Here is a 15,138-nt window from a genome sequence, read left to right as displayed (position 1 = left end):
CGCAAAGTGGAAGAATGTATCTGTTTTGGTTTTTTTTTGGTTTGTTTTCTTCATCTTAATTTTACTTCTCCACTTCTCCACTCGGAAGGATTCCGTCAGCCGTGGCGACCACGCCCCCACAACCCCACCCCTCCTCCTTTTTCCTTTTCACCTTCCCCATGGTGGAACAGGCATTCCCGCAGAACCGGTGTTTTTTCCTCCGCAAACCGCTCGCCTTCTCCCATCCCACTTCTCCCCTCCCCCCCGACGCGGTCTTTTTTTTTTCTTTTTTGTTTTTTAAACAAGCAACGACGACGGAGAAAAAACATGCCAAATGCAACCACGCGGTGTAACCCTTTTTTTTTAATGCAACAGCCATCCGGTGGAAGCGACGATCCCTCCTCCTTTACCACAACTAACAGGTACAAAGTTTAGCTTCTTCTTTTTCTTCTTCTTCTTCTTCTTCTTCTTCTTTTTGTTTTTTTGTATCATTGGTTAACACGATGTATATAACAGACAAATGTGAATATGTATTTGTTCCGAATCGACGAAAAAGAAAAAACAAGTAGTGCTCCGAGTTTGTGGTATTAAAAAGAAAAAAGTAAACAAAAAAAAAGCCTATTCGCCTCCGTCATCATGTTTTTATTTTACTTTTTTTTTTTTGTACTATTTTTTTTTTTTTTTTATCTGATGATGTACGTATGTATATGACTATCAACGAGTGCATATGTGTGTATGTGATTAATACTGTATATCTGGTGTTCTCTACAACAGCGGAAGAGTCGAAGATGTCCTCATCTGATATTTCTGTTTCTTCGTTTCACTCTCTAGACCCGGCGTTAGCACCTGTGGGCGTTTTCAGACACACAAAAAAAAACCTATACCAGAGAATGATTGTTTTGTTTTTATCCCTTTTGTTTTCTTTTCTCTATTTTTTTTTTTTTTTTTTTTTTTTAAGCGACTGCTGAATGTGATTTTACTGAGAAAGAAGCAGTGTGGACTGGCTTTTTTGTACGGGTTAATTTAAAAAGAAAAAGAAAAAAGGCCATATTATTTAATTTTCTCTGTTGTCGGAAAAAAAAAAAAAGTTTAAGCAGATGTGGGAGAGTGGAGCCTTGGTTTTTTTTTTATTTTTTATGGAGAAGCATTGCCTGGTTTGTGTATGTATATCAGTGGGCTGTTTCCTTTTCCTTTGTTTTATTTCAACTTTTCTAAATGTCTGACTGATGTAAGTAGCCTTGTTTCTCTTTTCTTTTCTTTTTTTTGTGTCACTTGTCAATAGTGTATGACCAAAGCTTCAAGATGTTTGATGGATCTCATATGCAAAACCTCACCACCATCACTGGACAAGACACAATGTAACGGTCATTCTGCTACGATATCTTTCCCATCCCTCCATCTCTGGTCTCCTCCGCCTCCTTTTCCTCTCCTGCGCTCGGCCACGCCCTGCACGGCGCCACCCAGAGTCACCTCCGTGACCGGACGCGTCCGGTTTCTATTATTATTTTTTGCCAATGAAGTGTTTTGTGCCTGAAGTGCTGATCACTTGTTTACAGAAGGAAAAACAAAAACAACAAAAAAAACATATTGCAAACCGATAGCTATGCACCTTACCGAAACGGGCGTTTCCTCATCGTGTCCCACTTTCCGGGTAATTCCGAATCACCACGGAGGAGCAACAGGAAGTCATGCCGTCACCATTAAGCCAAGCTCCCTTCTGTCCCGCTCACTTAGTCAACTCACGATCCGATGACTCCTCTCAGCTTTTTAATCTCATTCTTGGAAGAAGAAAAAAAAAAAAAAAACTGCTTTTGTCCCATAAATCGAATTCTTTATACCAAACTTAAGGTGCCTCGTGTATATATATATACATATATATTGTATATATGTTCTGCAGTGAAGAATTGTTCCTTTGCTGTTAAAACAGTAATAACCTTGTAACGTAGGGTGTTTTTTTAAGAATGAAAAAAAAAAAAACTATTTTAAATGATTTTTTTTTTTTTTTTTTTTTTTACACCTGTAGAAGCCGAATCAAATTGTTCCAGGAATTTTTGCAAATACAATCCAGTTTTGCACTTTAATGTAAGAGATTCACCCCGAAACGCTCTCAAATCGATATTTGGTCGTACCCCTCCTCCCCCCCCGCCCCCCCCCCCCCTCATCCAGCACTCCCGCCCACCTCCCTTGTGAATGTAAAGCGAACGCCGTAGTTGAGGACTTTTTGAAACTCACGTGAACGTGCTCAGGTTCGAAGCGAAGAGCTCGAGTGTTTTAGCGGACGCGCCCCACCCGCCGCCCCCAACCCCCCTCCCCCTGCCGATAGCCATGACGACTAAACTCCAAACACACACACACACACACGCACTCAAGACACACAACGTAACCTTTGTAGTGTTAGCTAGTTTCCTCTTTGCCTACGCCGAGTGATCCTCACTTATAAATACTATGCTATGAAACGCTCTTCTTCAGGTGACGCTCCTCCCCCCCTACCCCTCCCCCTCCCCCTCCCCCAACAGTGCTCTGTCAGCTGTTCAAGAAACAAAAAAAAAAAAAGACGAAGCCTCCTCCCGACTCCTGACTAACTCTCGGAAACATTCCTGACACTCTTTTCAGCAACACTAAGCTCCGGAGCAGCCGCCGCTGCTCCGCACTCAAACCTTTTCCTCACCCGCTTTGAACACAATTTTTTTTTTTCATCTTTTTTTTTCATTTTAATTCTCCCCCCCCCCCCCCCCCCCCCTCCCCACTACTCATTTAAACAATCCAAGGCGGACACTGGCTCTCTGTTTGCAAGTCTGGTTGCGCGAGACTTGACCTCCGCCGACCCCTAGCGACAATTGTGCACTGACATGAACGAGTGACGCCAACCGGAGTCGCTCGTTTTCTCTTTCTCTCTCTCTCTCTCTCTCTCTCTCTCTCTGTCTCGTCTCTTTCCTTTTTCCTTTTTCCTTTGTCTTTTTTTTTTTTTTTTTTTTTTTGAATTGTGCTCCCCGAATGTAGAAGCCGTCGCGGTGTCCACGGCGCGAGGATCAAGGTTCGCAGCTGCGGAAACTCAGTGCAAAAGCAAGAAACAAAAAAAAACAAAAGAAAAACGAGCTGCATCGTTATAACTTGTCGATGGTCCAGAGCGGTCCGGTCGCTGGTGTCCGGGCCGAGACTCTCCACTCCCACTCATTCCTTCACGCAGGTGTACAGAACGGATCTCGATGTTTGTCGGAAAAAAAAGAAAAAAATACTGTCGCGTTAAAATGTTGGCTGCCGATCCGAGGCCGGGTCTGATTTTCACCGACTCGCTATCAAAAGTCAACCACCACTCTGTGTCCGTTTCCAAGGGCGAGGATGCTTTCTCTGGAGAATCTAAGGGGGGGGGGGGGGGGGGAGAAAAAATGACCAAGGTTCCACTTTTTCCCTTGTAAAAATTAATATAAATAGATATATAAATATATATAAATATATATTATACATTTTACTCATTTTGTCCAGTTTTTGTATATTACACTCATGTAAAGTTTGTTTTAAATGAGGCATCGGAGCAGCTATTACAAGACAATGAGTGTCTGTTGATCTGGGAGAATTTTATGCATGTTCTATTTTTTTCTTCCTCTCTCCCTCTCTCTTTCTTATTCTCTTTCAAGCCCTCCTTCCCCTCTTCCCCCACACCACAGCCCCCCTGCCCCCCCAGTCGCCCCTCTTCAGGTGTGTAAATGAATATAAAGAACTGTTTGTTTGGAATGTCGTAGACAATCAGTCTCAGGCCGGGTCCAGTCCCTGTAGGGAGTCAGAGCCCTGAAGGCTGATGGACAAACAAAACTCATTTTGTTTGACAATTTACAAACTTTCTTTGTATCTACTGGAAGTCAAAAATTCGGAGGTTTTCGTTCGTTCATAACGTTTGTGGCTGCTCAAGTTTACACACACACACACACACACACACACACACACACTTCTCTACTACACTCAAAACACAAACACCTCGTGCGTTTGATCCCTCTGCTTTTTGTTTTTATTTTGTTGTTTTTTTTTTTTCCAAGGTGAGGATGCCAACCTTGAGGAAATGATGCTTTGACTAACAAATCTGTAACATCTATGAATGTGGGAATGCAACACATTGCAATAAAAGCACCATTTGAAATGCAGCTTGTTGTGCCTGTTTTTGATTTTGTTTGGGGGTTTTTTTTGTGTACCACTGGATGTGAGCTGCTGGTTAGTGCAGTTGTGGCTGCACCACACCAGGTGGCGGCCCAAGGGAGATAGGGGGACCCCAAGCACCCCAAGCATGAAGCAACGCCAACACTGCAGGTTGGGGAGAGGCCAAGAGCAGCACACCACATCGCTTCTGTATAACGTTAATCTCATCGACTATCATGATCTTCTGGGGCTGAATTAAAAACTTGCATTCCACAAACAAACCATACAAAGCTCATCTAGCTTTCACCAGGAAGTGAATGTTTGTGGCCGTTTCATGGCTGATGTGTGGAAGTTAACGTTGAATACATGTAGTTATTGTACTCTTCCTTTCCTTTACATCTTTAATAGTCTGAATATACAATAGATCAAAGAAGTTGCCCCGCGGTGACACAGCTGGATAAAACAGAGGAATCAAGGCTGGGGGAGTGTGTTTGTCCTTGTCCTAACCTGTATGACACGATGCATAAGTTCTGAGTAAGCTCTCTGAAGAGTTTCCATTTAACAGACAGCGTTGGGAGGTTATCAGGAACAGGAACATCAGTCTCTACATTTGCGTCTTGCAAATTACTCCCTTGCCATCCGTTATTTCGTCTTGGTCTTTGTTTTGAGACAGATAGTCCCCCTCTGTGCCGGGCGGCGTTGGGTGTCTGTGCTCGTGGAACTCCACCAAGGGGTAGGTGACCATGGCCAGCAGCAGAACGGCGAGCATAATGTACAGTTTGATCTCCAGACAGATGAAGGTGCTGTAGGCGAAGGCGATGACGAAGCCCAGTGAGTCCCACATGCGATTGTTGGCGAACGCTGCCTCTTTGTCCTGAGGGAAGAGGACTCCATAGAGGGCTGCAGGACAACGGGTAAAGGTGCATTAAGGTGTTTTAATAAGACAACCAAATTCTTGTACTTTTGTACTCTGGATGTGTTGCAAGGGACATCATCTTGCTGAAACATACAGTTTGGAACAGTACGGTACACATGCAGCATGCGGGTCGATGTTGGTGACGGCACCTAAATTAAATGCACTTGCTCATTTGTGTGGCATACCAACTTACATACGATTTGGGTCTGCCAGATGGCGTCAGCCATGCCCCACAGAGCAGGAAAGACAAAGAAAACTACCAGCTGGTCAGGATTTGGCTTCCAGTAGAGGAGGCCAATGATACAGGAGATGTTGGTCACAGCAGCTGAAAACAAAGACATATCGAATTTAGACTGCTATCTTCAGGATTATTTCAGGTTATGCATGATACATCAGCTACTACATTGAAATCAGTCTGATTTGTCGAATGTTGACTGTCTCTCAACCGCACTATTTGTTTCAGATGTAAACCTAAGAGTTGCATCACATGGCAAAGTATTGTAGGCTGACAAGCCAAATGACACATAAAGTCATGTTTGCAGCTAGAGTGCAAGACAAACAAATTGCAATTGTAGTAGTATTGACCGCATGGCATTGCACTGCCATATCTTAAAAGAACGAATCGAGTCCAGCTGACGGTATCAGTTTTCATCGATACCAGAAACATTATCAGATGTCGGTAATGGAAAACATCAATATCGTGCAGTACTCAAGAAAATGTTGCTACTGACAGTGATAAAACTTGAAATAGCAACCCAATTATGATTAATAAAACAAGGTGAGGTAAGCAATATATGACACAATACCTAATGAAAAAAGCGCTGGCCTCCCCATGTACTGTGACAGTCTTCCAACGATGAAGGAGCAAAGAGCATTGGTGGCCCCAGAACACATCATCACAAAACCAATAAAATGGATCCCAAGAGCGCAAGCAACGTAATTCTGGAAGGAAGAAGAAAAACAGACAAAAAATGTAAAGTTAGCTCTATTTATGTTTCGACACCTGGTTGGTTTGGACCCGAGTTGTTGAGACAGAGACTGAGGGCGAGATTTGTTGAAGTAATTTTAATTCAGCAAGGTCGAGGCAGGTTGTGGAATCCAGCTGGCCAGGTGAAGAAGTGAATGGTCTTGGCCGGCATGCAGAACTGGAGAAGATCTGGATTAGCAGATATCCAAACAGGCAGGCTAGACAGGTGACAATCAGGGATGCAGGTTTAGCAGGCGATGAATGTGCTGTAAGGAAACACAGACCAAAAATGAGCCCCACCCTCCTCTACAGGCTCCACTTGGTGCTTGCATAGCTTGGTTGGGTAGAGTCGGCTGAAGTCCATGTTGAGTAATGGGTCCAAGATGTGTCGTCTAGGGACCCATGAGTGTTCATTAGGGCCATGTCCCTGCCAGTCCATGAGGTAGAGGACCTCGTGACCCTGACAACGGATAATAAGTAGAGGCTGGACCTCATAGACTGGATCACCATCAATCACCTGGTGGAGATGGGGAAAACTGAAGGGGGAGCGAGAAGGCTGGCTCTGTATGTTTTCAGTTGGGAGACATGAAAGGTGGGATGGATCCTGAGAGGGGTGGGCAGTTTCAGTCAAGTGACACATGGGTTGATCATGGTTTCGACTTCACATGGTCCGAAGTAGCACATTTGGGAGAGGGAGTCCGATGACAGTTGGTCTGGATTTGGGATCTGGATTAAGCAAGTAACAGGGGCTGTGCGGGCAATCAGGGGGGCTGGTACCCAAGAGCGCATTCAAAGGGAAATAACATTGTAAAGGAGTTTGGCAGTGTGTTGTGGGCATTTCCAACTCATGGCACCCGTGAGCTCCATGATGAGGGATTTGTTTGCGGTTAAACAGCAGAGTTCCGCCTCCATCTCCTGATGGGAGGTTGCCCTCCCATTACCCTCTTGGCGGATGGGAGGAGCAGGATCTGAGCTAAGGGACCTGGTTGAACACAGTAGAAACAGGGCTGGTGCCTGACTCATCTGGTCCTTTCTTCAAGAGACACCTGGAGCCGGTCCACTTACATGGCCTCTAGTTTAATTCTCTGCGGGAATTCTCGACTGGTTTCGGACAGAGCTGGGGAAGGTGAGGCACCAATGGCACCATTGTCGGCTTTGGTCTTGGCCGTACGCGAAGAGGTCCGAACGGGCAGGCTGGGAAGGTGACATTTTGCCAGGCAGGTTGAGTAGACGGTAATCAGGCAGGCAGGTTGAGCAGGTGAAATTTCTGGTAGGCATGCTGAACAGGCGGTTGCACAGGTGAAGGTCAGGGTTGCATTATGCGAGTAAACGGTGGATGCCTGGTGTAGCAGTACTGGTGCTTCTGCAGAGTGTGCTTCTCACAATCTGGGGCCAACTTTGTCCCTCTGCTCTGATGGCTTGCAGCTGGCTCCACAAGCGACCTCCTCACACGATTGGTCCTTTATGATTTAGATAACGATTGAATGAAGCGTCAAGTAGGAAACAGAAGCAGAGGAACATGAATATGGAACTATGTTGTGCTGTCACCTGTTGGTTACAGCCGGTATTTATCTATTCATTTTGAGGTTTTAAAATAGATGCCAATAGATTTCAGTGATCTTCATTCATCCCATTGAGCTTTCACTTGTGTTTATCTATTCATCGGTTTAATCTGATCTATTGGCTCTGCACTGTCAAGGGCAGCATTGAGTTGCTATTCAGGGGGGGGGGGATGATCAGTATGTGAGCCCCACGCAGCTGAAGTTATCCAGTTTTCTTCTCACTTACACTTGTGTGTGTGTCTGTGTGTGTGTGTTGAACTTTATTGATCGCAGCACCTTAGTGTACTCCCCAGGGAGGAAGCTCTGCTCGAAGCCGCTGTACAAGGTGAGGGGGATGAGGGCCACCAGCCTCCAGTCCTTCAACAGCCGGAATGTGGCCAGGAACGTTTGAAGAAACGGCTCCCGGTTCCCACGGAATTGCCTGGTCTGCTCCCGGTCGATGTTGTCCAAAAACACTGCCACGATGATCATGGCAAGCACATTCAATCCTAACACACAGGACAGAACACGCACCGTCAGTCTGTGCGGAATATTATACCAATATCCAAGTGTAGTGTCCACGCAGACGTCAACACTGCGGAATGAGAACAGCTTTGACGCAATCAAATAAAAACTGTCAAAAATTGATCAACAATGGGGATCAATTAAGTCGTCTTGAAGGTCTTCTTCTGAGTGACATTGCACCCACAAATTTCACGGATAAAATCTAAAATATTGAAACTCGAATTTCATCTTCTTGCGCTTGCTCAGTGGTTGATGGGTGTCACATGAGACCAGGGAAGGGCCAAATCGATGGAGATGTGACTCACATCTCCACACGCTCCTCACATGATGTGAGTCTTCTTGTTTTGGTATACATGCAGTGCTCAGCTGCACTCTCTAGTGGTGAAAAATCACTTTTTGCCCTCTTAAAGTTTCATTCAGTTGCGTGGCAATCTATTTTCAAAAACGGGTGTTTTACCAATGTAGCAGCCGACGAGTGTGAATATGAGTCTCTGAGGTGGCCTGGTGCCGCTGCTGCTGCTGTTACTGACCGAGAGGCCGCAGTCAGCAGCCCCACACATCAGCAGCTCTTCCTCTGGGATGTCAGCTGTCAGAGGGAAAACACAAATAGTTATGGAGGTGCAAACCCATCATCAATTTTGGAAAGAAGCTTGTGCTAAGGTTTTGTACTTTGATATTAGCAATCGTCAGTTGAATTAGTGGGTCAGGGTGGACACGCTACCATCAAATGCCAATATGTATCATAAGTCATCTTTTCAAATTCCTTGCTTTGGGAAATTGATTAAAAAAAACAAAAAACAATAATGTTCTGACTTTAACTTGAAAAGATTGCAACAATTCAGTATTTTTTTTTCCCTCCCCATGGCGAGAAGATGCAGCAGTCCGAATTGATCCCTGATGTGTTCAGCTAGAAGTGGAGGCTGTTGGCAGGTCACTCCATTCTTTCCATCCCTGTATGGCGGCAGTATGTGAGCGTAGCATCGTCATCTTGGAGAACGTCCACTGGTTGCAGAATTTTGTCCTAACATGATAGAGCTTTGAGTTTGTCGTTGATGCTGACAAATCTTATTTTACCACTGCAATGGAGATACTCTGTCAATACAACACAACGTAACACTCCTCCACACCGTATTTGATTAAACCTGATCGCACAACATCCCTCCCTTAACAATTTTAATGTTCCATCGTCAATGTAGTCAGGCCTGATGGTCGATGGTAATCATTGGCTCTGAGCCTCTGGGCTCTTTGATTGAGGCGCTCATCTAACCTCATTTTTAGCTGCAGCTTCTCCCGCACTTAGGGTTCTGGAGGCTGTCCCAGCAGTCTTCAGGCAAAAGCAGTGTTACACCCTGGACAAGTCACAATTTTATCGAAGGGCCAATGGTGACAAACCCACGAAGACTCATGGAGAACATGCAAAAGCCACACAGCAAAACCCCCCCTGGCCTTGGGATCAAACCTCGTAACCTGCCCGCTGAGAGCCGACAGCACTTTGTCGCCCTATTCTGTCTCTTATAATTTCCTGCCAACCTTGCCTGTAAATCCGTGGACAACTGCTTGTGATTCCTAAGTATGGTGAACTACTCTTTTGAGGTCTGCTGTCTTCTGGAGACGCCTGCTTTACACCCACTACCAGTTTCACAGCGTTTTGTCTATCAATTCACAACTGTTCCAATAGTGTACTTCAAATAATGCTGCCACTTGCCTCTAGGAATGTACCCGGTAGAATGCGCCTTAACCACATGGATAAAGGTGGTATATTGGGACAACAAATGATCTTCTTTCAGACAGAGGCATGACATATCATCTCGTCAGAGAACAGCGGGTTATGCATTTAGTAAAAAAAAAAAAAAAAAAACACGGAACAAAATGTTAAGAAAATGTCAAATCAATCAATCAACCAATCAATTCACTTGAGGAGGTTCGAGTGCATTTTAGATGCAATCTGAAAATTCATCCTGAAGCCAAATACCCCTTTCAGTTGTGTGCATCACAAAAATTTAATTTTCTTTTTATGTATGAGACAAGAAAATAAACGTGTCATTGTATGCAAACAGGAAGTCTGTTTTCGGGTTTCTCCACATGCCAAGAGTTAAAGAAAAACATTCATAATTGTCTGCAGTCAGCACACACCACAAAATGGTACACACCCTGCCACCAAGATCATTGTTTACTCAATAAAGAAATTCACCAGCGTTCCATTGATAATGAGACTGAAAGACTCAGGACAATTACAACCAATAAAACAATTGACCGCACACCTGGCAAGAATATGGTCTGTGGAACCAGTTGACTTTGAACGCTATAACAACTTGAGTCCTGCTTCCTACCTATGGCGGTGTCCTGTCCAAAGATGAGCGACGACATGAGGTTCCCCCACACGCCTGCCGACTGGAACATGAAAAAGAAGATGCCAAAGTAATGATTGATGACATCAGAGGCCTTTTTGCCCTCCTTGGCGGCCTGTGCGTTTCCTGAGATGGTGAGGTACGTGCACTTGGCCGACCACAAGGTGGAGCCACCTATTCCTACGATGATTGATGCGGGGATGAGAGTGTACCTGTGTAAAAGAAAATGTTGTTTACACGTGTTTAATGCTGCTTCACATTGGAAATGCACTGTGATGTGGCCACAAGAGTCTTAGGAACAACTTTTGCCGTGGTTTTTACAATCGGATTTAAATGCAGAATTTCTTTTTAGCGATGGGCACTGAGCTAATGCATTGATTGAATTTAATGATTGAAATGGTTGTTTCAATCCTTCACACAACACAGTGAAATGTGAATCCTTAACAGCCCTTTAATTGAAGTTGCTTGTCTGCCAGTTTTCAACTGACGTGCTCGGGGGTGCCATGGCCATACACTAAACAAGATCTTGGAGAAGAAGGCCACGTCTGGTGGCAATGTAACCCAGGAGTATGACCTGCATGAGCTGCTGACAGACAGGGAATGCAGTTTAAATGACAGCCACTGAAGCCCAATGCAAGCTCCAAAGGATGCTGGGTCAAAGCATCCAGCACCATGGGCAAATCCCATGCTTGGGGCCCTCCAGACCCTCAGCGGTAGAGGAAGAGGCCAACCTGTTTCGGCCCACCGCGCCATTATCCATGAGGACATGGCAACTGGAAATTGCAGCAATGTACACCTTAAGTGTGGAAAGAGAACGACCACCATCCAGCAGCTACTGTCAAAAATCCAGGACCACCATATCTGGGCAGTGTAGCCCAGATACCTCACCGCCCTCAGGTCTCTGGGCGGTGTAGTAGATCCAAGCGTTTGTCAGCCAGCTTGGAGAATAGTTTCCACCTATTGGCATACTGCGTAGACTGAGTAGACGGCGCGCTGTCATTTAAAATGATGCCCCTCACCAGTTCACTGCAATCACTTAAGACCGGCTAGGCCATTGCAGAGGCAGGCGAGTGGGGTCTGGAAACCAGATTTGACCACACAGCTCGGACAGAACGTCTCTCCCATCTGAAAGCTGCCATAGTGCGCCGTGGCAGAGCCAACGCAACAGAGGGAAGCAAGATCAGGTAGCAGGGGAAAAGAGTAGAGCAGGGTCAGAGGCCAGTTGCGTACAACTGCAATTCATGCAGGGGCCTGCCGAGAGACCTGCCCTCGTGATCCATGCCCAGACACAAGGGGCAATGGTCGAGACCATCCTCCAACTCCAGTGGGCCACAGTGGCCAAAACAATGAGACGAGTACGAGCCAGGAGATCACTGATGGCTTCAGCAATAGCACTGCCGCCGACAGCGATATATGCACGTCAACAATTGAAACTAGCTTTCGCGTGAGAACCACAGCTTTGCCATGAGGGAGAAGTCATCAGCGTGAGCTTTGTAGCCTTACCAAAAAAAAGAATAATTCATCAAATAATTCGTTAATAACTCATTGATTTAAACCAACAAAAAAACGACAGCTGAAGCCACAACAACGTAACTAAGAGTGCGGCAGAGTGTGAAAGTAGCATCCAGATTTTACAAGCAAAAAACGGTGAAACAGGAGGCATTGCTGCCGGTACGCTATAGCTACAGAAAACGAAGACGCAAAATGCAAACAGCACCACCATAATGATTACGCAGTGAGCAGCGTGAGAGCGCTCTGGCCAAAACAAACCTCTGATCTGAAAGCAGCAAAAAAACAAGACGCTGGCGAGGACAGCGCAGGCGCTTGTTTGCTTATCTTGCAGTCAGGTTGTGTAAGAGAAAAAGAAAATCAGGACAAAGCCCCTTGAAGGCTCAGACAACAGCCACAACTCTGAACGGGGGGGGGGGTCATAATGACTTTGTACGTATACGTACTCGACCCGTGGGTTCACGAGGCGGAGATATCCGGTGCTTAAAGCACTGCCTCTGGCGGGCAATGGGGATGAAATAGAACTTATATTTTCAGCCCTTTAACATTTCCTTTAGTATTATTGGTATGCCAACTAACACACCAAGAAATGAAAAACAACAACAACTTGCTCAATTCTAGATAAACATAAGAATGTAATACGATGCAGTGACACATCTAATAGGCATTTCATCCTTTGATTGATTACCATCCAGGGTAGAGGTTCCCGATTGAGTAGGCCACGTAGCAGGCCATGCTGACCACAATGGTCCATTTACAGCCCAGGTTCTTGATCATGATCGGAGGAAGGAACATGGCGGAGACGATGATGGAGGCGTAACCTACGCTGAGGGAGGCCACGCCCATTCCCTGCTCTGCATTCAGGCTGCTCTGCACAGACAAAGATGTGATTCAATTATGGAACTGTGATAAAAAATACTTAATGTAGGAACAAAGTAAGAACACCCTCATTTTATAGGATTTTCTCCCTCTGCTATGCATCTTTGGCTGAAAAACCATGTCAGAACAGTCGCAGACTGATATTTTCCCTATTAGGAGTAAAAGAAAACTGATGTCTTGTTTTACATGTGCGTTTTTATGGGCAAAAACCAAAAAAAAAAATCATGTCTTTCAACTAACAGTAGCATAATTTAAAGAAAGAGAACATCGCCCTTGCAATTTTCATAGTGCATTTCCATGCATGATGACAATTAAACACCCACTTTACTGCCAGTCTAGTGTGGGAAATGGAATGGGTCAAATCTTAAAATGAACTAGTTTTAGAACCAACTATTCATTACATTTCCAAAACAATGTATCGTGTGCACCCGACAAAAAAAATACACGTGTCTCTAAATGTAGTCTGAATATTTGATAATCACAAGCTGCACTTGGGCACAAGTGCACCGTGGCAGAACAATACAAGGGAAAAAGAAGTGCCACGTTCCTACCGGTAACTTAAACAAAGCTACCTACCTGTAAGTTCTGCAGGCCTCCATTGGCTGTGAACAGAAACAGAAACCCGACGGAAACCACCAAAACGTTCTTCAAATTACGGCTGAACATGGTTTCCCCCCCCCCCGAAAGCAGGAGAACCTCAACACAGATGAGGACGTATTGTTTGGATGTGTGTTGTCGTACAGCAACTGTATCTCCTGTGTTATGCAATGGAAGTTTGTCACCTCTGCCATTGATTGCTTCTGCGAACAAGGTCCAGCCCTTGGACACGCGTGCGCACACAAAAAGAGAAACCTGCACACGTGCATCATTGTAATTATCCCTTGGCCAACACTGCTTTGTCTGATTCAATGAGAAAAAAAAAAATATATATATATAATATATTAAGTTAATATATATATACACAGTGCTCAAACATCAATCCCTACCCACCCCAGTAACTCTCTGCACATTCCTGATTTTTGCTCATTGTCGGGGGTTTAACAGCCTGGTAGTTTTTTTTTTGTTTTGTTTTCCAATCGTGAAATGAGTGCATATGGACAGCATATATATATGTGTATTATCATCTCACAGATATGACTACTGCCATGACTACTGCCATCAGCATTTTTGTCATTTATGACATCTCGACTTTTGAGCCATTTGTATAAGTGGTCTGTTGATTGTACTGTAAATTATAGACCATCTAGTTGTTTGGGACTATACTGTAATCCCAAACTTGCTGTTTCAACTCAAATACATGAGTGTCCGTGCTGCCTTGAAATTGCATGATAAGACAAGAAAAGTCTCTCCGCTCTCCTCCCCCACCAGCGGAGCCAACCCACCACCAGGTAGTGATTAGTTGACAACAAAGTCGATCATCTACCTCTGGCCCATGGCATCCTGATGCCACGTGTACCGGTGGACACCCCTGCGTTCGAACATGGTGTTCGTTATGGCCAAACTGTGACTAGCACAGAAGCCCAGCAACAGGACACCACCCGGGTTCAGATCAGGGAGGCCGTTCCTCCCAATCATGCCTTTCCAGGTCTCACTGTCGTTGCCCACATGTGCATTGAAGTCCCCCAGCAGAGCAACAGAGTCCCCCAGTCGGAGCACCATCCAGCACCCCTCCCCTTCCACGCGACCCTCTCGTTCACCGGGGTGAACTCCAACACGTGGCGGCTAAGCTGTGGGGCAACAAGCGAGCCCATACCAGCCTGCCACCGCTCACCGCATGCAACGCCAGAAAAATGGAGAAAAATGGCCGGGTTCCAGAGCCCATGCTGTGAATGGAGGTGAGCCCGGCAACATCTAGCCGGTATCTCTCAATCTCCTGCTCAAGCTCCTTCGCTCCCAGCGAGGTGACATTCCATGTCCATACAGCCGAGGGCTGTTTCCGAGGCCCCCGACCTCGACTGCCACGCAAACCACATTGCATCCAACCCCTACGGCTCCCTCTGTGGGTTGTGAGCCCACAGGAGGTTGGACCCACGTTGCTCATTCGGGCTGGGCCCGGCCGGGCCCCGGAGGCACAGACACGGCCACCAGGCGCTCGCGTGCGAGCCCCAATCCTGGGCCTGGATCCAGGCTGGGGCCCCATACAGGGTGATGTCACAATCCTTGCTTGCCGATGATCGACCATCATCGGGGTTTTCGAACATCTCTTAGTCTGTCCTGTCACCCGGGACCTGTTTGCCCTTAGACCCTGCAAGGGGCATAAATCCCCAGACAACATCTCTCCAAGGATCATTCCCCCACTGCGATAAGGTGGCAGTTCAGGGCGGAGACTACTATTCAAGTCAAATA

General features: G+C 45.7%; 1 protein-coding gene across 1 annotated transcript; it reads right to left on the bottom strand.

Moving 5' to 3' along the window:
* Window positions 1–4,638: 4,638 nt before the first annotated feature.
* Window positions 4,639–13,636, bottom strand: LOC142896211 (protein unc-93 homolog A-like). The gene is made up of 8 exons (XM_076037753.1): window positions 13,369–13,636; window positions 12,602–12,783; window positions 10,387–10,616; window positions 8,514–8,642; window positions 7,829–8,040; window positions 5,830–5,965; window positions 5,217–5,348; window positions 4,639–5,007 (listed from the first exon to the last, which is right to left on the bottom strand). The coding sequence occupies exons 1-8, from the start codon at window positions 13,456–13,458 to the stop codon at window positions 4,712–4,714; spliced, it is 1,407 nt and encodes a 468-aa protein (XP_075893868.1). The 5' UTR covers window positions 13,459–13,636; the 3' UTR covers window positions 4,639–4,711.
* Window positions 13,637–15,138: the final 1,502 nt, after the last annotated feature.

Source organism: Nelusetta ayraudi, unplaced genomic scaffold (genome assembly GCF_046127955.1).
Source record: "Nelusetta ayraudi isolate G7.1 ecotype Tasmania unplaced genomic scaffold, CSIRO-AGI_Nayr_v1 ptg000052l, whole genome shotgun sequence".
Taxonomy (NCBI): Eukaryota; Metazoa; Chordata; class Actinopteri; order Tetraodontiformes; family Monacanthidae; genus Nelusetta; species Nelusetta ayraudi.
This window is presented reverse-complemented; position numbering and strand designations above follow the sequence as displayed.